The sequence below is a fragment of the Gopherus flavomarginatus genome, chromosome 6 (assembly GCF_025201925.1).
Source record: "Gopherus flavomarginatus isolate rGopFla2 chromosome 6, rGopFla2.mat.asm, whole genome shotgun sequence".
Taxonomy (NCBI): domain Eukaryota; kingdom Metazoa; phylum Chordata; order Testudines; family Testudinidae; genus Gopherus; species Gopherus flavomarginatus.
This window is the reverse complement of record NC_066622.1, coordinates 10,430,211-10,452,764: the sequence shown is the minus strand read 5'-3', so window position 1 is coordinate 10,452,764 and position 22,554 is coordinate 10,430,211. Positions and strand designations below refer to the sequence as shown.

At 40.9% G+C, this 22,554-nt stretch overlaps 1 protein-coding gene across 17 annotated transcripts in view; it reads left to right on the top strand.

The window, feature by feature from the left end:
• The window catches only part of FOXP1 (forkhead box P1), a 512,173-nt gene that overhangs the window by 369,343 nt on the left and 120,276 nt on the right, over positions 1 to 22,554 (top strand). For all 17 annotated transcript variants that reach the window (XM_050957376.1, XM_050957388.1, XM_050957385.1 and 14 more), the window contains one exon: positions 4,906 to 5,007. In XM_050957376.1, coding sequence (XP_050813333.1) covers positions 4,906 to 5,007 — 102 coding nt within the window. The remainder of the gene's footprint in view (positions 1 to 4,905; positions 5,008 to 22,554) is intronic.

Genomic DNA, 22,554 nt, shown 5'->3' with positions numbered 1-22,554 from the left:
GAGGGTCAGCTCTGCCCTCACTCAGTTGCAGGGATCTCAGCAGCTGGAGGGAGTAGGGAAGGAGTCCAACCTGCTGAGCAAGGGTTTGGTTCTGTCCTTGCTCAGGTAGGATGACCAGATGTCCTGATTTTATAAGGACAGCCCCAGTGTTCGGAGCTTTTGTCTTATATAGGCACTTATTACCCCCCACCCACTGTCCCAATTTTTCACACTTGCTATCTGGTCACCTATGCCTAAGTCTTCACCACTTAGGCACATGCCTGGGGTATGGGAATGAAGTAGCATTGTCAAACCTCCAGGACTGTGCTGGAGTATACAGGCATTAAAGGTTAATCTTGAATTAAAGATTATGTCGTGTGATGAAACCTCCAGGAATCCGTCCAACCTGAATTGGCAACCCTAGAATGGAGAGCTGCTTTTCATCTGCTCCCTACCCTCATAATCTGCCTGACCAGCTAATTGACCAAAGCACTGAGCTTGGGTTGGGCAGTGCATGGCTGTCCAGCTTTAGGGCAGGACTGTTCGACTTGGAGAGAGCAGCTTTAAGGCTTCATGATCACAGCAATCATCAGTCTGGCTGCAGAGAGTTTCACAGCCAGCTCGAGTAGAAACCAGTCGTTTCTTGCACAGCTAGTTGTTCTGGGGATCTTCAAAATTTCTGGCAGCCAGTTTTAGTTGTGCAACCTCTCAGCTGCCAAAACGGATAGAATATGATCATATCACATGAAATGCATGCAAGGTCTGCTATAGCAACTGTATTTCAAAGAGACAACACATATGGTGGCTGGTTCTTTTTGGAATAATATCTATAAGCTGAAGATGTTTTATTCAAAAAGGCTGTAGCTTGAAAGGTTATGGATGTGCTGATTGTTTGATATATGTTTAAAGAGAGGCTCCTGTGTGGGTTTTTTTTTCTTTTTTTTTTTTTTTTTTGCCTATTGAATCTAATTACTGGGAACTAAAATGATCATTTGATTGCACACTTATCTGGAATTATTCTTCTACAGAGCCAGTCTTAATAATATATAATAATATGTTGCACTTGTACTGTATGGCATTTCTTGTCTGAGAAACTCCGAGCGCATTTCCAAGTATTCATTAATTAAATAAGCTGCACAACACCCCTGTTAAGTAGGTGAGTATTCTTTGTCCATCCCCATAAACCACGTAGGAATCTTTTTGCTGCTCCTGACCCACCCTTTGAGGCATTTTAACTACTAACCAGGTTAATTAAATAGAAATAACTCAACCTGGAGGAATTAATTTTCTAAAGATAATTGCAAAGCAGAATATTGATTAATTTTAAGCATTTAAATTTTTTATCAATTTAAATTTTCACAGTTGCCCAAGATTATGGGATCTAAGCATTTTTCTGTGTTTATTGATTTACATTTTCACAGTGGTGGGAAATTATGTGGGGTTAGATAATTATTTAATGACTGTAGATGTTGAGATTCAAAAAGCTAAAGCTATATAACTATTAAACAAATTGTCAACATCACATGTCGAAATACATAAAGTAAATATCCCTAAATCAAACTCTAATATAGTTCTCCAGCTGCATTTTTCTTTCTTTGTCTATCTGTAAATTTTAATTTTCATCAATGGAAATATTATTTTCCTTGTTTTGTGAGTATGGTGAAATTGACATTTATTAACATTTGTAGCTAAAAATCTAATCAGTCCAAGCCTAAAAATAATATTTTGTCTTCACTATACATAGGAAGTTCCACAGAAAGATCTCCCAGTCGTTCCTGCTGGATTTTATTAATTCATGACCAGTAGAATCTTTCTATCCTATAGGCTGAACTACCAGAGAAGTCCTTGCACATGTACACGTGTGCACTCACACACACAATTTCTTTGAAGATATGATTTGTGTGCATAGTTGACAGCTTCTCACGCTCCTTGCACCCTTTAAGGATCACAGGACTCATATACACATGCATGTCAAAATGCCATTTTTTCCGTGTGTGGCAGGTGCACTGAGCTTTGAATAGCTATCCCTAAATTTAGAATCTGATTTTACGTTTTCTTTTATCCCGCCAATCTCTGCTGGAAATCGCAGCCGCATTTAAAATCTTACTGATCTGATGAAGACTTGTTATTAAAGCGCGTATTAGAAAACAGTGCTATCAAGGTGAATGAAGGCAGGATATGAGGGGAGGGTCTCTTCCATAGTGCACTGACGAATCAGTCATTAAACAAGGGCACAGCAAAACTCTCAGCACTTCAGGAGCCCAATTCTGCAAGGTGCTGAGTGTTTCCCAAAATCCAATGTGTACCTTCCTCTCCCACTGAAATCAAGGGCAGGAGGAGGGAAAGGAGAAGAGACACAATCCTTAGTTGTACTTGGTAAGCACTGGGTGCTGATGAAGCAGGAGGAAGCTGTTTGTGCCTCCCTTTTCTTGAGCCTTTTTCTCTGCCCCTCACAGCATGGTTTAGAGCAGTGATTCTCAATCTTTTGGAGATCAGGACCTATTTGTAAATGTCTGTGGCCTGTCACGACCCAGTAAATAGTCTGGGGGTGGAGGCCTTGGGGCGGTTTTGGCCCATTCCTTCCCCCTGGAGAGGGTTGGGTCCTGCCCAGCACTCACCTCACAGCGGTGGCTCCTGCAGTTCTTGGGCTGTGAGGCTGGCTGAGTGTGACTCAGGGCGTTGCAACCTCTGGGGTTGCAGTGCTGCTCTGCTTAAGCCCTACCCCCCTGATTGGACCAAATTTCTGTGAGTGGAGCTGGCTCATGGGGTTGCAGTGCCACTCACTCAGATTTGGCCTGCCCAGACTCCCGTTGTCATGACGGCTGGGCCAAACCTGAGCGGTGCTGGGGCCCCAGAGATTACAGTACCTGGAGCAGGGAGGCGAGCCCAGCCAGCGCTGTGGGATGGGAGCCACAGGAACGGACACAGGACCCTTTAAACATTCTGGCAACCCAATACTGGGTCCCGACCCATGGATGGAGAAACCAAGCAACTCCACGGACTAATTCACCAGAGGTTGATTGCTGTAGTGCAGTGGTGCTACAACCAGCATTCCCTTCCTCACAACTTCAGTGCTGAGGGCTGGGAGGGAGAGATGTTAGAGCAGGCCTCACTGGCTGTTTGCCACCTATGGATTCGGTCCCTCCAGGGAAACCCCCGCGGGCCAGCTTCAGTGACTGTCAGGTACCTTCATGATGCCAGGCTCTGGTCCTGAAGGTGTGTGTTTAAAAGAGAGCAACATCTTGCTGTTTGAGGGCACCATCCTGCACAGTGCTGAGCATCCTCAAGAGCCACTTTGAAGTCAGTGGGTCCCTTCACATAGAAATTCGCCTCATTGTCAAGCGTTTCCCAGCTGATCTAGGAACTATGCTGTACATTTAACACTTTAGACATAGAAGAAGCCATTCATTTCACACACACACATAGTGAAACCCCTAAACAAATTTAATTCCTCCATCAAACGTGTGTTAATTAAATGTCTCCAAGAGCATACACAGTAGCAGTGTGGCAGTCTTTCTCCCTCCTTCCATGTAGGCATCTTGCATTGGGACTATTTTTCTTGTTTTACATTAATGAAGTCTTCAGTCTGCCCACTTTTACACCTACACATGTACTGAACATCTCCAAGGAGACAGAGAAACCCTGAGTCCAGCAATGGTAAATCCTCCAGTGAGACAGCAGGCTAGAGTCTCAGGCAGCTCTTCTAGGCATCTTAATTTCCAAATGTCCACTGCAGATAGTCTTTGGCTCTTGCAGGCAGGCTCTCTCCAGTGGCCCTCTCCTTTGCATCTGAAATGCTGGTGATTGCACCAAGTGTCTGCAAATGGGCTAGGGGGAGGGACATTCTTCCCATTTTCTCTCTCCTCCCCACTTCTTGCCCCCATCTCATCAAGCAGTGTAGGCGTTTCACGGCTCCCTGGCTCCAGTTCTGAGCCCCTTTCTCAGTGTTGGGAGCATGTTTCAGAATGTTCCAGCACCACCTGATCTGTCTCACACCTTTCTCCCAGGAATCAGGCTTCACCCTTGAGTCCCCTCTTAAAGGTACAGCATTCCTTGGTTGCTCTTTGTTCACCTCCCATTGAAGCTTGCTCCTGGGCTCTGTAGTCAATGTGTCACAATCTCATCAGACTCTTTGAGTGCAAGGGATACAGCACATTCTCCTTTTGCTGTTTGTTCTCTGCCCTCTCTCCCCCTTACCTTCAGATGGCTCCCACTACCAAGTGAACCTTTACAAAGAAGGATTATTGACATTAAAAAGCAGGGCCTCCTGAGCCTGAATGCCTCCTTTTATTGCATTGCATCTCTCTTGCCTAATGCCACTGCCTCTGGCTGCTCCTTCTGTGGTAACTTTCCAGAAACCTCTCTTGCCTATTCTGGCCCTCGGAGGATTGCACCAGTTATGACCCACAGCATATGTGTTAACACCCTTCCTAGAAGGGACAATCCAGTTAACTGCCCTGCTTTGCTGTAGAAACTCCAGACCATAATGGGAACCAAAAAAGTATGAAGCCTGCCAAGTCTTTATAGTAAGCCATTTTCCCAGGACCCAACATCCAAGCCAATCTGATGGATGTCTGGGCTTTTCCAGCTACATACAGTTAGATAAATCTACATTAGTCACCATGGAAAAATCAGCAGTTACCCACCGTTACCACATAGTAGCAGTAACTCCACTATTTTCGTATTTCCCTGTGGTTAAAATGGGAGATAACTGGTATGTCACAACATTGTGTGTGAGTGCTCAGATTTTTAATGGAAGCCACTGTAGTATGAGCGCACACATGCCTCAGGATTTCTTTGGTGAGCGTGCTTCTGGGAGTAGATCAATGTCTGATGTTCAAAGGGATGTCCTGATCAAATACTATGCATGCCGCTTCTCAAATTTTATACTGTACAAACTCAATTTTTAAAATTCTGTTCTTCCAGGCTCTGCAGGTGGCACGACAGTTTCTACTGCAGCAACAGCAGCAGCAACAAGTTAGTGGATTAAAGTCACCCAAGAGGAATGACAAACAACCAGCCCTTCAGGTAAGAAAAGTGTGTGTGTTTGTATGCAAATACATTGCTAATTAAAGATAAGGAACAATGTAATCTATTAATTTAGGCTGAGATTGCCAAATTTCTCTGCTTTGGCCTTATAGGCTTCAATTGAAGTCAAAGCCCGTTGGCTTCAGTAGGCAAAGAGTGAGGGCTGGGTGCTTTTCAAAATCTCACCCATAATGTAGACATATACCTTGACAACATGTCTTTATTGGGAGTTGGTGGAGAAGGTTTATCCCAAAAGTGAATGATTGTTTTTTGTTTTACTGGTCTGTTATTGTTGTAAGACTTGAACATTTTTATTTGAAGACTGTTCTATTTACATTCCATATTCACCCAAGCCGTCGGTTTGCTGTGTCAAGAGGACTGTGAAACCATTATGATATCATATCATCATATTTTTTTACTGTATTTTGGGCTGCACAGCCCCAACAGGGGTGCTATATTTGCAGCTTCTTTAGGAAGCCTAAATATTATTAGACTTTGTGGGGTTGTTACAAATTCAGAAGGCTAAAATGAATAGACCATCTCCAAATAAAAGATTTATGCATAAATGTGTCATTATGGATGTAGCCTACTTATCAGGATGGCTAAATTATGGGAGCTAGAGATATGAGAGATCAAATAGGTCATCTGGTTAATGACAATATAGGATAGTTCCCTACATTACATTTCCTATTGTTTTTGCCATTCTAGTATTTAGAAGCCTGAAGTAACAGTGGGATTTTCACCACTCTCCTTCGAATACTATTCTATAACGTAACATGACACTTAGGAAGTATTCCCTGGTTCCTAAATTATCCTTTTCTTAATTTCATCCCATTTGTCTAAATTGCAGTCCTTGTAATACTGTAAACCGAGTGTTTCTCAAGCTGGGTCTGCGGACCCCTGGGAGTCCCGGAAGGTACTCCAGGGGGTCCATGGCCCCGATGATCAACTCCTCCCCCTCTGGAGGAGCAGCAGGGCTGAGACAGGCTCCCTGGCTCCACTCCGCTCTCGGAAGCAGCGACACGTCTCTGCGGCCCCTGTTGTGGGGGGCTATGTCTCCATATGACGCCACTATCCCGAGCGCTGACTCTGTAGCTCAAGCCTATGGGAGCTGTGAGACGGTGCCTGCAGGCAGGGGCAGCACGGAGACCTCCTGCCCCCCTCCTTCCCTGCCTAGGAGCTGCAGCCTGAGAGATGTTCCGGTTGCTTTCAAGAGCTGCCCAGGGTAAGCGCCGCCCCTCTCCCCCTCTCAACTCCCTACCCCAGCCCAGAACCTGTGCCCAAACTCCCTCCCAAAGCCCACACCCCGCAGTCCATCCTGCATCCCAACCATTCCAGCCTGGTGAAAGTGAGTGAGGGTGGGGGAGAGCAAGGGAGGGAAGGAGGATGGAGTGAGTGGAAGTCAGAAAGAGGTGGGGCGGGGTGGGGCTTTGGGGGAAGAGGTGGAGTGGGGGCAGGGCCTGGGGCTGAACAGGGAGGCTTGGGGGTCCCTGAAAAATTTTACATCAAAATGGGGGTCCTTGGGTTGCTGAAGTTGGAGAACTGCTGCTCTAAACAATTCCTCTCCGTTCTTCGTGTTCAAACTCTTCAAATGTGTAGATGTTACCATGTCCCCTACGTAGCTGTCTCTTTCTCCCAACTGTACATTCTTTTGATCTGTTCTAATAAATCCTTCCACACCCCTGATCATTTTTCTTATTTATTAGTTATTATAACATTTGTTGTTCCCTGCTGAATTCTGGTTTCTCAATGTATTTCTGGCAATGAGATGTCCACAACTAAATGCAGGAGTTCAAGTGAAGTCACATCAGCGTCCTCCAGAGAGGGGCTATTTTCTCACTGTTCTGTGCTCTGATGCTTCTGCTTTTGTAGCCCAAAATTATACTGGTCTTTTGTTTGTTTTTTTGTTTCTGTTGCCATAGTGTACTGTCAAACTCTGGTTTGAGTTGCTCTCCCTATCAACCCTAGTTCTCTGACAGCATTAGTTCTCCTCTTGCCTTTCATTGGGTATATGTGATTCAGATTCTTCCCCAAGTAGAGATTCTGTTGTCTTTAAACTTGAAGTAGAATATGGCAGATAAAGCCAACATCTCTACAGACCTGGAAAATAAAGCTTATGGGCCAAATTCTGCAGTCATTACTCAAACTTCCCATAAATTCAGTGGGGGTTTTGCCTGAGTAAGCATTAAGTGTTAACTGAAGAATTTGGTGTGGTAATGGTAATTTGTAGCATTCAAGTGGTGACTTTATCTTCGAAGCGGTTTGTAAATATGAATCCCCAGAACATCTCCAGGAGGATAGTCCAATAAGTAAATACCATTATCACGGTGTTGGATGGGGAAACTGAGGCAGGCAGGTTGAATGATATGCTTAAGATCACAGAAGGAAATTTTAGAGGTGGGATTAGGATACATGAATTCCTGGCTCCCAACCTTGTGCTCAGTCTACATCTAAACTATTATTACTTTGGAAAGTATCAGTCGTTTTGTAAATGGGCAAATACACATTTTATTGGAAGTGCGGAGCACTATAATCCAAACTGTTATATTAACACTTCCAAAAACATTTTATTTGGTAAATCCATAGCTGATCCATATGCCTTTTAATAGTCTCTTCCACTGGGGACATTTTTAATGAGATATTGTGCTGGTTAGGTCCAGTGTCAGGTAGTAAAAGAAGTGCTTTGTTGTGCAGATGTCTTAAGAATAGCTCCAGAGGGTGAAATATGACTGTGTTGACCTTTCAGCTGTGAGCTTATTTGTCAGGATTCAAATAAGTTGAAAGGATCAAACCAAACAGTTTCCGTAGTCAGACTGGGAATTGTGTTGCAGAGGTCAACAGTGAAGGCCACATTGCAGATTCCATAACATAGCCAATTGTTGGTACATATTAAAGTACTGGAGCAGCTCCGGCAGTCAGAGACACAATTAAAATTCTAATTTATTAATGTATACAGAGAGCTGGCCCAGCCTGTCACTCACTGATTTAAATGACTGCCCATTCTTTTTTCCCTCACTCATGGAGCTTTTGCAGTCTTAAACATACTGCAAGTCGTCTTGCATAAAACAGACCCTTAGTGCTTTGGTAAAATGAGAATGTATTATTTCAAAAAACAAAAAAACATCAACCCTAGAGCACTGGTTTGAGATTATTGAGAAAACACACATACGCGCACCTCACCACCACCACCCTGTACACACACACCATCATCATCATCTGCCTGATCACATTGTTCTAAATAAGAGATATTATTTCTGTCATACAAAATCAACCTGTTTAGTTTCCATTCAAAAAATGTGCCCATTTTAGAAAGTTTATTTAAATTACGAACCAAGTTGTCTTTGCACTTAGTAAATGACCATAAACTTTAATCTCTTTGGATAGGTACAGTGTTTACTGGATGTTACTTATTTTTGTCCATTATAGAATACTATAGAAATTTCTTTGCTCTGCTTTTTTACATGCTTGGCAAGGGCACTGCTGAAAAACGCCTTGATGCGTGTTGTCTAGAGCTCTGTTTCTATGAAACATGGGGGGAAGGGAAGAAGTTAATCTAGAATGTTGGTTCTGTTAATAAGATGCTTTGTGGCCCTGCCCACCCTAGAGTTCATGAGTTGACAGGCAGGGGGGTTAGACCAGCTTGATACGAATACTGAATGTAGTTCATACGCAGACAATTTATGGTTGCTGCAGAATACTGCTAAGTGAAATCTCAGTCTCAGGCTCTCTAATTTAATACTGGCTGGCAGGCGTTGTCAGGTAAACTGGACTGGCACAAACAGATGTGGAAAATTTAGTCTAGTACAGTGCTATGAAGCTAATTTGTAATCACCTTGCTGAGAATCATTTCTCATGTACCTTGTGATTCACTGATAAAATAGCCAGAGCATTTAAATACACCTTGGCATTCTATGGTCTCATTAGGGCATCATACGTTGAATAACTTTCATGCAAAAGCATGTTTTACACTGATAATTTTCAATATATCTTGACCTCAGTCACTACAGCCAGAAATCTGTTTTAGCAAATTTTAGACGTTTGGTGTATGAGAACTTGGATAGAGAAGGGGTGATGTGTTCTTCTCATAGTTTAAAAAAAATAAGTCTCCAAATATACTATGACTCATATTTTGAGCATATCTCACACTTCCTTGCCTTATATTTGGCATTGACTTCCAGTTTCACAGCCTGATGATACAAATGAAAGAAAATAAAAGTTAAGGAATGGATTTAATAACCAGCAATTGCGTGAGGTGGAATTCACAACCACAAAATTAGGTGAGGAAGGGGCAAATCTTACAACCACCTGCCATGGATGTCATATTCCCTTGAATATGTGAAACAATTATTTGAGCCATCCATGTATGCTGAGAGCCCTGAGAATTCATACATTTTACCCAGCCAGGACAAATTTACTTGTATGTTAATAGATTATTTATTGATGAAAATGTGTAGGTTTAATTGCTGGTTCTCTTGGTGATTATTCTTTAAGCATTTTAGTTGCTGGCATGAATACATACATTGGAAACAAATCAAGAGATGCATTTTCTCCCAAGAAAGTAAAAGTGCATGTGTAGCTTGGCAGTGCTAAAAATATTCTTTAAAAAAAGTAGTAGTAAATGTTGTGTGTTACATTGAATCGGAAGTTGGACATAATGGCTTAAAATGGATTTAGAAAGTTCAGGGCAGGATTTTGCTTTTGAAACTGATAAGATGATGCATTTTTTCAGAGTAAATGGTAATCATTATATGGTAGATAAAAACTTGTGAGATTTACCAAGATTGAATTTTTTTTATGTTGATGGTGAAGGGTTCTATTAAGAATTTGGCAGATTTTTTGGTTAGGGCAGTTTTTCACCTTAGCATTCCTGTTTGGTGCTATATATAACATGCTTTAGGCTGTTCTTTTGTTTAGCTTAATGCTACATGATATATCATGTTGGTGTACTTATCAAGCAGTAGTGTGAAATTATAGGTGGTTACAAATTTTAAGGGCGTTTTCCTTTTTAATTTTTTTTAATGAAATTAGAAACGTAACTGGCAACTCACTATGCAGTTAAAGGTGAAGTGAAGAATAATTTTACCCTTGTGCAGAGTTCTGTGTTTCTTGTGCAACAGTTGGCATAACTAACAGCCTAGGGATCTGCATACATTTTATGTAGTAATGGTACATTTTAGTAGTGATAAACAAAAATCCCTGAGCTCAGGGGTTAGCAGTTAAATAAAGGAGAAACTGGGATTTTTTTTTTTTTAAGAAACGTATTTATTTGTAATTCTTAAATCTACATAACATCCACTTACAGACATGGGGTGAAATCCTGACCCCACGTGGAAGTCATTGGTAGTTTTGTCATTGACTTCAGTAGGGCCAGGATTTTACCTTGCACGGTTTAAATGGTTTTCCTAGTAACAGTTTCAGCAACCTCCATTTGAATTTTTCATTTTGTATCTATTATGTTTTTTACTGGCCTTCATTTTTTACTAAAGGACCTTAATAACTCCTTTGGTTTGATAAAATAAACACGGGGTCGTGTGTGTGTTTGTGTCTGGTTATTAAGCCTTTATGATCAACCTTATTCCATCTCTATTACCAGCCAGGGGGGCTAGCAAATTGTGTTTTTCTTAAATGAAAGCTGTGATTTTTCATGTAATTATGTGACTCTAGCAGGTGGAATTGTTAGGAAAACTATGTTTATACAGTACCTAGCACAATGGTGTCCTGATCTGTGGTAATACAAGTAATAAATACTACTACTGCTAAATATTGTGAGAGTTTGTCAACATGGAGTATGGTCAGCAAGTATTATTTCCATTTTATAGATGGATAAACAGAGGCACAGAGATGGTGAGTGGGCCAAGGCCACAGAGTGACTTAGGGTGTGTCTACACTGCAGTTGGGAGATGTGATTGCAGCCCGGATAGACATAGCTAGTTTAAAGGTAACTCGGGTACCAGTAGCAGTGAAGCTGTGGAAGAATGGGCTGGCCACCTGAGTACAGACCCAAACTCCCTGGTGGGCTTGTAGTTGAGCAGCTAACCTGTGCTGCCCCAGCTTCACTGCTCTGGATAGCTTTAATCTAGCTAGCTCAGGTATCTCTGGTAAGTGTACCTGTGCTGCAATCACACCTCTAATTGCAGTGGAGACCTATCCTAAGAGGCAAAGTCAGGAGTAAAAGCCGGTATTCCTCATTCCCAGTCCTCTGTGCTATTAGACCACCCTGAGATCATTTTTTAACAGGTTTTCTCCTTGTAGGTTAAACATCTGTGGGATTTTTTTTTAAATGTGATTTTTTTTTTAACCTGATTGTTTAGAGAGTAGTCTAGGGCTAACTATGTGTCAGAACATGGCTTGGCGTTTGTTACAAACATCACGGAAGAAGAAAACAAATGACACATTCTTGACTGGTCAGAAATGTGTAAATTGCTGACAAAATGACATGTGTAATTAAGAGTGCTCCTACCATTTTACCTTGTGGTTTACACCTACAGTGTTGAAAAAAGAGAGTGACTCCCACCTCGCTAATTACCATTATCACTGAAATGGTAGGGTTTGAGTCATTAGTTCCATGTGCATTTAATTAGAGGAAGGCTGAAATTGGATTTAACTTATTACTTTTTCATGGATCACTTTCTTGTCATCACTTCAAATTGGATTGCAGCCCCAGGTAACTAATTATGAGAGCCACAGGATCAAGAGTGAAAAAAAGGTAATTAGGAATAACACAGTCGGACCCTTGCTGATAGTCCACTTGTGTGTTGGAAAAAAATGAGAGCAGTATTTTGTAGTATTACAGATTAGGGAGTTAAAGGTATGCTCTACTGCTAGGAATCATGGGAGACTGCCACCACCTATAGTGGTTTATATGATGTACAGCTGGGTTGAAGATGTTATATCAACATGGTTCCACAATCACCTCCTTAATACCTAGATTAAACTTGTAAAAGCAACAGATTGCTTGTAGGTATGAGGCATCTCAGCAATGGTGTAGCTAGGGGTCCTTACAAATATGATCACAACATAGCTATCAAGGCACTTTTGAGCTATAGTACAGTGTTTTAGGTACAGCAAGTTCGAATTGGTAATGTATTAATGAACATAGAAATGATCTTTTTGGGTCATTAATATCTCACAAGAAGATATATCAGTCAGTCCAGCAACAGTGAGATTCATAATCTGTGTATCAGAAATTTAGTCACTATTTCCAGCATGCTAAAATCAGGACATTACTTTCTTTTGTCTGGTTGGGGTTTGGCTTTTTTAGATATTGTGGATAGGATTGCTAAATTCTTCTTTCTTCAGAAAATACTTTAAAACAAATGGATTTATTTCCATGTGCAGAACAGAATTTGGAACTGCAAGTAATCAATTTTATTGATACAGTCTGGAAAAAATGTTGATGAGAGTTCAAGGATGTGAAAAGATTGAAATTTAAAAGTACCTAGCACTGAGTGTAGCAAAATTTGAAAAGTAATTTCCTTAAGCAAAGAAATCTATTGTGTAGGGATCACTAAGCCCTCGTCCAGACTAACCCGCGGCATCGGCGGGTTAAAATCGATTGCTCGGGGATCGATATATCGCGTCTAGTCTGGACGCGGTGTATCGATCCCCGAGCGCGCTTACATCGATTCCGGAACTCCATCAATCCGAACGGAGTTCCGGAATCGACGCGGAGAGCCGCGGACATCGATGGCGCCCCGTCCAGACTGGTGAGTATCTCGATTTTAGAAATTCGACTTCAGCTACGTTATTCCCGTAGCTGAAGTTGCGTATCTAAAATCGATTTTAATTCCTAGTCTGGACGTGGCCTAAGCCCTCGTCCAGACTAACCCGCGGCATCGGCGGGTTAAAATCGATTGCTCGGGGATCGATATATCGCGTCTAGTCTGGACGCGGTGTATCGATCCCCGAGCGCGCTTACATCGATTCCGGAACTCCATCAATCCGAACGGAGTTCCGGAATCGACGCGGAGAGCCGCGGACATCGATGGCGCCCCGTCCAGACTGGTGAGTATCTCGATTTTAGAAATTCGACTTCAGCTACGTTATTCCCGTAGCTGAAGTTGCGTATCTAAAATCGATTTTAATTCCTAGTCTGGACGTGGCCTAAGAGGAGAGTTATATTTGGGAGCTAGTGATATTGAAAGGAGTTAATACATCTGGGGCTTTTTTGCCTTTAAAAGAACAAAAGTTTTTAATTTCTCAGTGAATCAGAGTTCAAAGACATAACACAGTTTCTTAAAGTTGTGTAAAATGGATGTTCATGTTCTGTTAATATAAGCAAATATTTGTGACTCAGTCTTGAGTAAGTGATGCTTGCTTATTGTTTCCTGATGCAAGTAAAGTATAGGAAATTATGTGAACTTCATGCTGAAGATACAAAACAATCAGACTTCAAGAATGATACATTCCAGTTACAGAAGTTTCTAGTATTTCTTTCTTTACATTATAAAATAAATCTTGAGATTAAAAAATCACCTCAAAAACAGAAGTGGTGCCTTTTTTAATACATCTTAAGTTGATTTAGAGTTTTTACACATAATATTCATCTGTGGTTATAAAGGGGGCAACCTAAGGTCAAGTGATGTACTGTTTCCATTTTTCCATGTGAGTCTCTGTGTGTGTGAGCAAACTCCTTTATTTTGTAAGTCTGCAGGAATTTCTGATGAAGTGCAGAGGTCACTTTTCTGTCAATTTGAGTAGGCAGCGTTTTTGAACTACCGTTTTCTTTTGGGGGTTTTTTGGTTTTTTCCCCCCCCCTCTGCTACAAACCATGGCACTATCCTGACACATGTACATTACAGTGCTCCAATCTGCAACTTATTAATGCACAGTACTGGAGCCTATCCAGTGGTTAGAAAATTTCCTGAAGCCTAAAATAACAGCAGTTGGTGCAAGTGCCGTAGAACAGAAGTGACAATGAAGGGCAGTCCGGTCCACTTGGCAAGATGCCCAGGCGGGAAGGCCAACTGAGATATTAAAACAGAGAGATTGAAGCAGTGCATGTGGGTTATGCTTGAAAAGTTTGGTCCTGGGGAGGAGAAAACAAAACCTCCTGTGACCATAAGACGTCTTCTGTTTTCCTACAGATAGGCAGATAGATATAAAAGAGTTTTCAAGCACTTGTCAAATAACAAGGAATGAAGGAAATAGGATCCATTCAGATGATTCCTGCTATGTGTATGAGCATAATTGGGTGGGGGGAGGGGGAGAAATAGCCCTTGTAATAGAAATCTCCAGCTTCCAAACTGATTCCTGGGAGATGGAGAAAAGGAGAATATTAGTCAAACACACTTTAAGTAATTGTTAAATGTAATAACTGAAAAGCAGTTTGGAAAATGTACACTCAGGCAATGTGTGCATTGATGTAATTACGGTAGTTGTGAGGTGAAGTCATACCTAGTAACTGTTTTCTGCGTTGTCTAGCTTTTGTTACTCAGCTATGATATCATGGACAAAATATTATAAACATATCATGGCTATAGCATGCTTTTGTAACAAAAAATCAGGAACTTTTATTAAGTTTGTTTTTTTTGTCATATTGTAAAAATTTATTATGTGTACTGTGTATATTAGAAACAGATTGGGGTAATTCTGTCTAAATGAAGTCATCCCAGCTATTTCCAGACTGTCTGTTTTTGGTTCTGAATAATTTTCATACATCAGATGGTTGTCATATTTAGTAGCTTTCTACATTTTAAAATAGGACGTATCCCATTCTGAACTTTCATGGACTTTATCAGCCTTATTTTCTAGGAATATTTTGTTGCATTGGTATTTGAAATTGCTGCATTTCACAGAAACTGGCAGGCAGGGGTAAATTTCAACTTAAGAATTCAGGAGCCACTGCCATATCTACATTAAAGCACTAGATTTTTAACTACTTAAGCAATACAGTAGTGTACTTAAAGCTTTCAGCAACACACAGTAAGGAAGATCCTGCCAAATACATATTTCAACTTGTCTTCTTGTATTCACATTTTGAAACAAGTACATTTCCAGAAAGGAGGGGGGAAAAAAAAACCTAGTGCAAAATAAATGCACTTTGATTAAAAGTCTTTTGGATTTAAAGGGATTTTTTCCAAATTCAGAAAAAAAGTGTACTCTTTGTATCAAAAATATTGAAGAACAAGCTAATATTCTTTTCAAGTTTTAATTATACACTTATCTACATTCAATTAAACCTTTTTTTCAATTCTAAAGGCAAAATTCACCTCTGCAATCTGCACTGTGGACCTTTATGGTATTCTCTGTGTGGTGAACAAGAGAAGAGTATGCACTGGAGATGCCGCATGGCTGATAAGAAATCTGCAGCAAGGATCAGAGAGCAAAATTTTGCACTAGAACTGTAGACTTTGCCAGAAATACTTGTTGTGGCAGTTTGTGGAAGAAAAAAATAGAGAGAAGGCATTTTGATCTAACTTCTTTGAGCTGAAGAGAGCAGCTGTTTGCCTCATGTGTTTAAATCTCTAGCGCTAATATTGACGTTTCAGGGCAACAAGTGCAACATTGAAGAATGAGTAGAAACTAATACCAGTGAAACAATTGGAAGTGCCATTTTGAAAATGGCTTTGGAACTTGACAGTTTTATGATTCTGTAGTCAGGTTGGCAAAATATTTCATACAATGTGTACATGAAGAAAACAGTTACACCGCTGAAATGTTTTTACATTCATAATACATGTAATCTGCCTTTTATAAATTACTCATCTATGTAAGGTGTGATATAAATGGCACATAAACTGAAATCATTGAAAATATAGAAAATTTAAGAAGACTGACAGCACAGTAAAGAAACATACTTTGTGTCAGGATGAAGTTCGACGAAACAGAGAAGATGGAATAGATTATTTAATAAACTTTGAGAGAGGATGGAAAAGGCAGCTCGCTTTCACATTCTGAGAGGAATTGGTTTACTCGATTATATGCAACTGTATCACACTCAGGAAAGTAGAAGACAAATGAAAGCAAAACAAAATTTAATTGAGCTATTATTTTGTAGACTTTGGCTCGATTTCAGACAGCCTAATCAAATTGTGCTTTGCTCAAATAACTAATGTTAAATGCAGTCTACCAACAGATGTTTAAACAGAGACTAATTGGAAAATCTACATCCTGGGCTTAGTCTAGTTGAAAAAGTTTTTTAAATTATATTCTGAAGTGAAGTTATATAATGTGATAGAAGTCCCAGGAAGCATACGGGTCTTCAGAGAGCTGTGCAGAACTGTGTCCAATTAGTGTGAACAGTCAGAGGTGTCCACTCTGTACAGTGGAGGTCGTAGCTTTGTGCTGCTTGCCACCCACAGAAATCTCCTTTATCATGTTACATCTCTGGAGTCATGTTGCAGTACCATAGATCACGCCATATGCCAATGTGTGCCGTGTAAGTAATGCTGTGGAACACACTGATTGATGATATTTAAAGTGATACCATCACGATTATTAGATCTCAACACTGACCTTCCTTGCCAATTCTGTCAGTTAGCAGGCTTTTTAAAAATCATATGATTCAAATAATGTGCTGCTCTATTTAAGTTATTAATCTAGGTGGCACATCCTGGCATTGAGCATTTCTGATGTATCTTCATTGCCATTTGGATTTCCTCAATAAGATATGGTGCAACACAGAGCTAAACAGCATGAGCCAAATTCATCCCAGTTATAAGCAGTGACCCATCAAGGGAGCACTGTGATGTCAAAAGAATTGCACCCGAGATGAATTTAGCTTCTTAGGCCTGATGTGTCTCTTGCATCAGTTTTAAACTAGTGTAACTCCTCGGCTGTTGTCTGATTTACACCAGAGTAACAGAATCAGGCCCCCTGCATGATTAATTGGCAGGTTGCATATTTTTTACATCCTTTTCTGCACTGTTGTCATCCATCGCAGCTTTGAGCTAAATTATTATTCATTAATTGAAGGGTATGAAGAGATTGGCAGAGGCCCTGGAGGTTTTTCGCCTTCCTCTGCAGCATGGGGCACGAGTCACTTGCTGAAGGATTCTTTGCAGCTTGATGTCTTCAAACCACAATTTGAGGACTTTAGTAACTCAGGGGTTGTTACAGGAGTGGGTGGGTGAGATTCTGTGGCCTGTATTGTGCAGAGATGAGACTAGATAATCATAATGGTCCCTTCTGACCTTAAAGTCTGTGAGTCTGTGGATTGGACAAACGCCTGTCAGGGATTGTCTGTACTTGATCCTGCCTCAGTGCAATGGGCTGGACTACGTGACCTCTTGAGGTCCCTTCCAGCCCTACATTTCTGTGGTTCTGTGTTTGTTTGTTACAGTAGCACCCAGAAGCCCCAAAATGATATTACACTCCACTGTGCAAGGCACTGTACGTACAGATAGGAAGAGAGAGTCCCTGTCAAGAAAAACTCACAATATAGATAAGACAGACAAAGGAAGGATTAGTATCCCCATTTTAAATATGAGAAACTGAGGCACAAAGAGTTTAAGTGATTTGTTCGAGGTCACCTAGGGAATCTGTAGCAGACTAGATATTAAACCAAGATCTCCCAAGTTCCTGTCCAGGCATTTCACCAAAAGGCCACCCTTTTTGACATTTTACCAGCAAAATTGTGCAACTAACCTATACTTACATTTTTCACAACTGCATATGCAAACTGCCTGATTTCATACATAAAACATATCTAATCATTTGTGCGCACAATTACCCAATCTTCACCAAAGTACATGACAACATGGCCTCTTATTTGTATTCCTTTTCTCCTTCATTGTGTGTTGAGATAGGATGCATCTCACTGATCTCAGTGCTTGCCAGAGAGAGCAAGGGAGAGATTCTCTTTACAGTAACAGCGGTTGCCAGATTGAGCAGTTCGATGTCCTTGGTGGAAGGATCTTCAGGATTGTGCCTTGGCAAGGAAGAAATCCGACTTTCCAAAGAATTTCTGCCATTTGAAAACTTCATTATCATTGATGGACCATTAGCTCTACAGGCTTGTGTGCCAGACCTATTTACACAGTGTGAAACTTGAGAGAAATGGAATGATATTGGGATGAAAGAACAGATTTGAGTAAATTCATAACTGGCCTTTTGGCCCACGTTAATCTTTGTTTCAGCTGGAACCAGAACTTATTTAAAGTATCACGTATTGTGTCTAATACCGTGAGAATGTCTGTCCTTGCCCTCATGCTATTTCAAGCCCAGGGACTTAAACATCACAGAGAAAAGCATGGTGTAAATTTCTAGATGGATCAAACCAAAGTTGGAAATCTTGCAAAAAAATCCTTCTCTCAGGCTTTCCAGCCTAACTTTTAAATAGGAGTCATTCAAGGTGCCCAAAATTGTGAACATTTGTGTAATGTGTTCCCATCTTTCATTAGAAAAGAAAGGGTCAGTGAAATTTTTCTGGCCAACTCTAGTAATTCAGATAAGCATCCATAGCAAACCTGTTGAGATTTGTTCATCACTAGTTAGCACAGCTGAATCCACTCTTCTGGTTCAGTAATTTTGAATACTGTTGTTTACCCTTGCAAAAATATAATTTTTGAAGACCTTTTAGTTGACTACATGCTATTACTGTGGCAAGTTTGACTGTTAAATGATGATGCTCCCTAACTCCAATATGATGTATGTTCTCTTAGGGCCATGTTCTTTTAAGGTAGCACTGGCTGTGTTCCGTCTTAATACCCATCATCTAACAGAGAGTAGCCAATCTGAATTTTTTTTTAATATAATTTACCAATTGGAGTCCCACAAAAGGCAGATTATATTTTATGGTTTATGAACAGCAGGACAGATATTTCAGAAAAACTGTAGACAGCAGTCATTTTGAGACTGTGCACAAATTACTTTTGAAAATAAATATTTTGCTGCCTACATAGCTTTATTCACATTCCTGGGATCACAATACCATTTGTATGATGCTTGCACCTGATTATATAGAATATAATAATGCTCAAATGAAGAAAATTTTACTTAAAATCAAAGGCAGAATTAATGCCCTCTGTGAAAACCTATATTGCTGACTGGGGTGTTGGCATTAGAAATGGACAAATCAGTTCAGGAAAAAATAAAGTCAGCTTGAGCATTCATTCAAGCTCTGATCCAAACCTGAACATAAATATTTAATCCTGTAATAATAATTAATATGCTTCTGCAGCACCGGTCATCCTGAGATGTCAAATGCTTTACACACAATAACTACCTAAGCTTCCAAAGATCCCTGAGAGTTAGATTGGAGGTCTGTTGGGCTTTACCTGCCAGGGAAATGCAGCCACCTCTAGGGTGAAACGCAGCCGCTGCTTAACACTATACAGCAATTTAGGACAGGTAGTGAAAAATACTGTATGTGTTTCAGACTGTGAGGGGAATCTAGGTTGCAGGATACTGTCTGCAATCTGGTACAGCACACAGGTGAGAAGTGGCCATTGTGGGAAGTCTTCGTTTTTCCCCCTTTTACATGGGTAAAGGAAAATGTGATTTGCTGGTTGAAAGAGGGAATTTTCAGAACTTTTTGGAGGCCCTATTTCTACCTGCCCTCCTCCACACTTAAACTAAATCAACCAGGGGAACTAGTTTAGGAAAAGCTGCAGCCAATTTGAGTGCAGTTTCTTTGCATCCTGGCAGTCGGCTATGTACCACACATCAGGTGAGGCCACGTCTACACTACAGCATAAAATCGAAATTATTAAAACCGGTTTTATAAAACTGGTTTTATAAAATTGATTTTATGCGTCCACACTAGGGCACATTAATTCGGTGGTGTGCGTCCATGGTCCTACGCTACCATCGATTTCCGGAGCGGTGCACTCTGGGTAGCTCAGTAAAAGAATGAGACCAATAACTTCGATTTCCGTCCACACTAACCCTAAATCAATATAGTAATATCGATTTTAGGGTTACTCCTCTCGTTGGGGAGGAGTACAGAAATCGATTTTAAGAGCCCTTAAAATCGATTTAAAGTGCCTTGTAGTGTGGACAGGTACAGCGTTAAATCGATTTAACGCTGTAGTGTGGACCAGGCCTGAGTGGGCATGGATCTCCTAGTGTTAGATTGGTCCATTATGGCCCCATACCTTGTAAAGATCGTGGCTGTGATGCATTTTCTGCTGGCACCTGCCTAAATGGGAAAGTTTTTTGTGCTGCTTGCTCTGGGGAATTCCTGGGACCTTGGCTGTCACAGCAGCTAGACAGCACCAAAGGAGGGCTTGGGCAAAAGCTGAGAGTCTGCTCACAATGTGGAACTTTGCTGTGGCTAGTTTAATAATAATCTGTGAGGTGAGCTGCTGTAAGATGTGAATCCCAGAAGCGAGGAGAATCTGGGGAATGGTTACGGAGAGATGGTTAGAGAGAAAGAAAGGAACCTCAAGATTTCGATAAGCAAACTAGATTTTGCAGATCTTAACTGAATTATCATTACTGAAATGCAACATTTAACTGTACATTCGGCAGTTCTTTCCGGTTTTGTCCTTTTATTATAGGAAAGAGACTTTGGAGGAAAGTGTGAACTGCACAAGAGAAGACGCAAAGGGAACAAAGAGAATTCCCTAAAGTAAAACATGTCAGAGCAAGAGCCAGTAAAATAAAAGTTGGCAAGTCTAAGAACCTGCATTGATTTTACTTTTAACTGTATGTTTATTCAAATACTGAAAATACAGATTAACTTGGCTTAGTATTTATCATTATTCTACTTGCCTTGGAATGGAAACAATAAGCACTTTGTTGATTGGGTTAAAAAGTTACCCCATTTTACTCTGGCTTCTACAGCCAATCCCTCTATCATCAGATACAATGCTTTTTATTTTAACTTCTGACCCTCCTTCAGGGATCATTCTGATGCCACTTACAGCAACATTTGAGGGACTGTGGCTCCTCTTTTCCAAGTGGTGGAAGCACACAGCAGTGCCACATGAGATTGAAACCCTAACCTTCCTTGATAGTAATAAAACTTTATTACAGAATATTTAAAAGAGAAAGTGGGGAATGGAAGTCTGATAAAGTAACTCATTAGAAAAGTTCACAGTTTCACTGCAACAGGAGAAAAAGAGCAGATGGGAAAGGGCAAATAACAGTAGCTCTGATTCTTCTCCCAATATCTGATCAGAGGAGGACGGAGGGATGAGGTTTTTACCTCCTCTGTGTCAGTGACACTAACCCCTCTACTATAATAAACCAAGGGGCAAGGTGAATCAATGGAGTTATACTGCTGTGGAAGGTGACTGCTGCGGTGTTACCCTTGTTTAGAAATAACAAAACCCGAGGCTGCCTAGCAGGAAGAAAGGCCTCAAAGCCCTATGGGGACGCTCTTGCAAGCTGCAGTGTTTGTGTGTTTCTTTCAGATCACTGTGGAATTGTTTGTTTGGGGGAGAGAGGTTGTTTTTATATAAGAGCATTAATATCTTTTGCATTCAGGATATAATTAAAATGATTTAACTCACTTTATCCATCACAGACAGTAGAAGAGAGAGCAGTTATACAACATAAAAATAAGCAGCTGGGTATCTCCATAGTCGTGTTTTGAAGGCACTTTAGCTTGTTGCTTGGAAAATGGATTCACTTTGAATGGTTTGCTTGGTTGTGTCCACAGAAGAGAAAACAAACTCTTGTCTTCTGGGAGAGGCCCACAGCGGATGTGTTGTACCAACAGTGACAACTGCAAATGTGTTTTGTTGTTTGGTTTCCAACTCCACGTGAGCAGGTGGAACTCTTTTTTATATATATATAAACACTTCTCGCTCTGTAACTTTGGTTTTGTTTTCAAAAAGCTTTTAACAACGGGTGCAGCAGCCAAGCAGCCGTATTCCCCTGGAGGAGGGTCGTATAATAATTATGGAGGGTGGTTGTTTTTTTCCATTACTGGTTGATTTCTCTTGGCACCTGTAGGAGGCCTTTTCTTTCACTTCTGTATTTATCCACTTAGGCACTTCATTTGAAAATGCAATGCAATTTATTTTCATAACATGCCTCTCAACTTAGAGTAGTTATGACAACAGAATAGTTGCAGATGGGACAAGGTTAGGATGGGACTGCACGTGAGAAGAGGACACGGAGGGTAGATAATTGTAAGTGCTGTTGTCAGAAACTGGTTGACAGCTGATTGGCTGAAGGCAATTTAGCAGAGGACTGGGGGATGAGCAGTTAAGTATCTGGCAGAATGTTCCAGATAGCTACAGTGGGTGAAGCTAGCAACACTGTTTAGGTGCTACTGGGCAGCAAAGGTCTAAGCTTGGAGAGAAGAGAGAAGGAAGTGAGGGAGCTGAGAGAAGGTTGGAATTATGTCCTAAAGCAAGTAGATACCCAGAATCTGGCATCTCTGGGTGCTAGCTTCAAAGTCTGCTACTCCTTAGTTCTTACTGCTTCTCCCTCTGCTATTTTAAAAGGACACAGTCAACTTGAAATCTAGCCAGTTTAAAGGTGTTGTCAGGTGCTACGTTTGAGTCCTTCTGACAATTTTTGTTGTTTTTAAATCACATTTTCCTACATAATAAACTGTTCCTCTTTCCCCTGTTGCTATGTGGAAAGGCAATAGGGGACACACACAAACAGCAGGGGAGATGGTCTGACTATACATGAGGAACAAAGTGC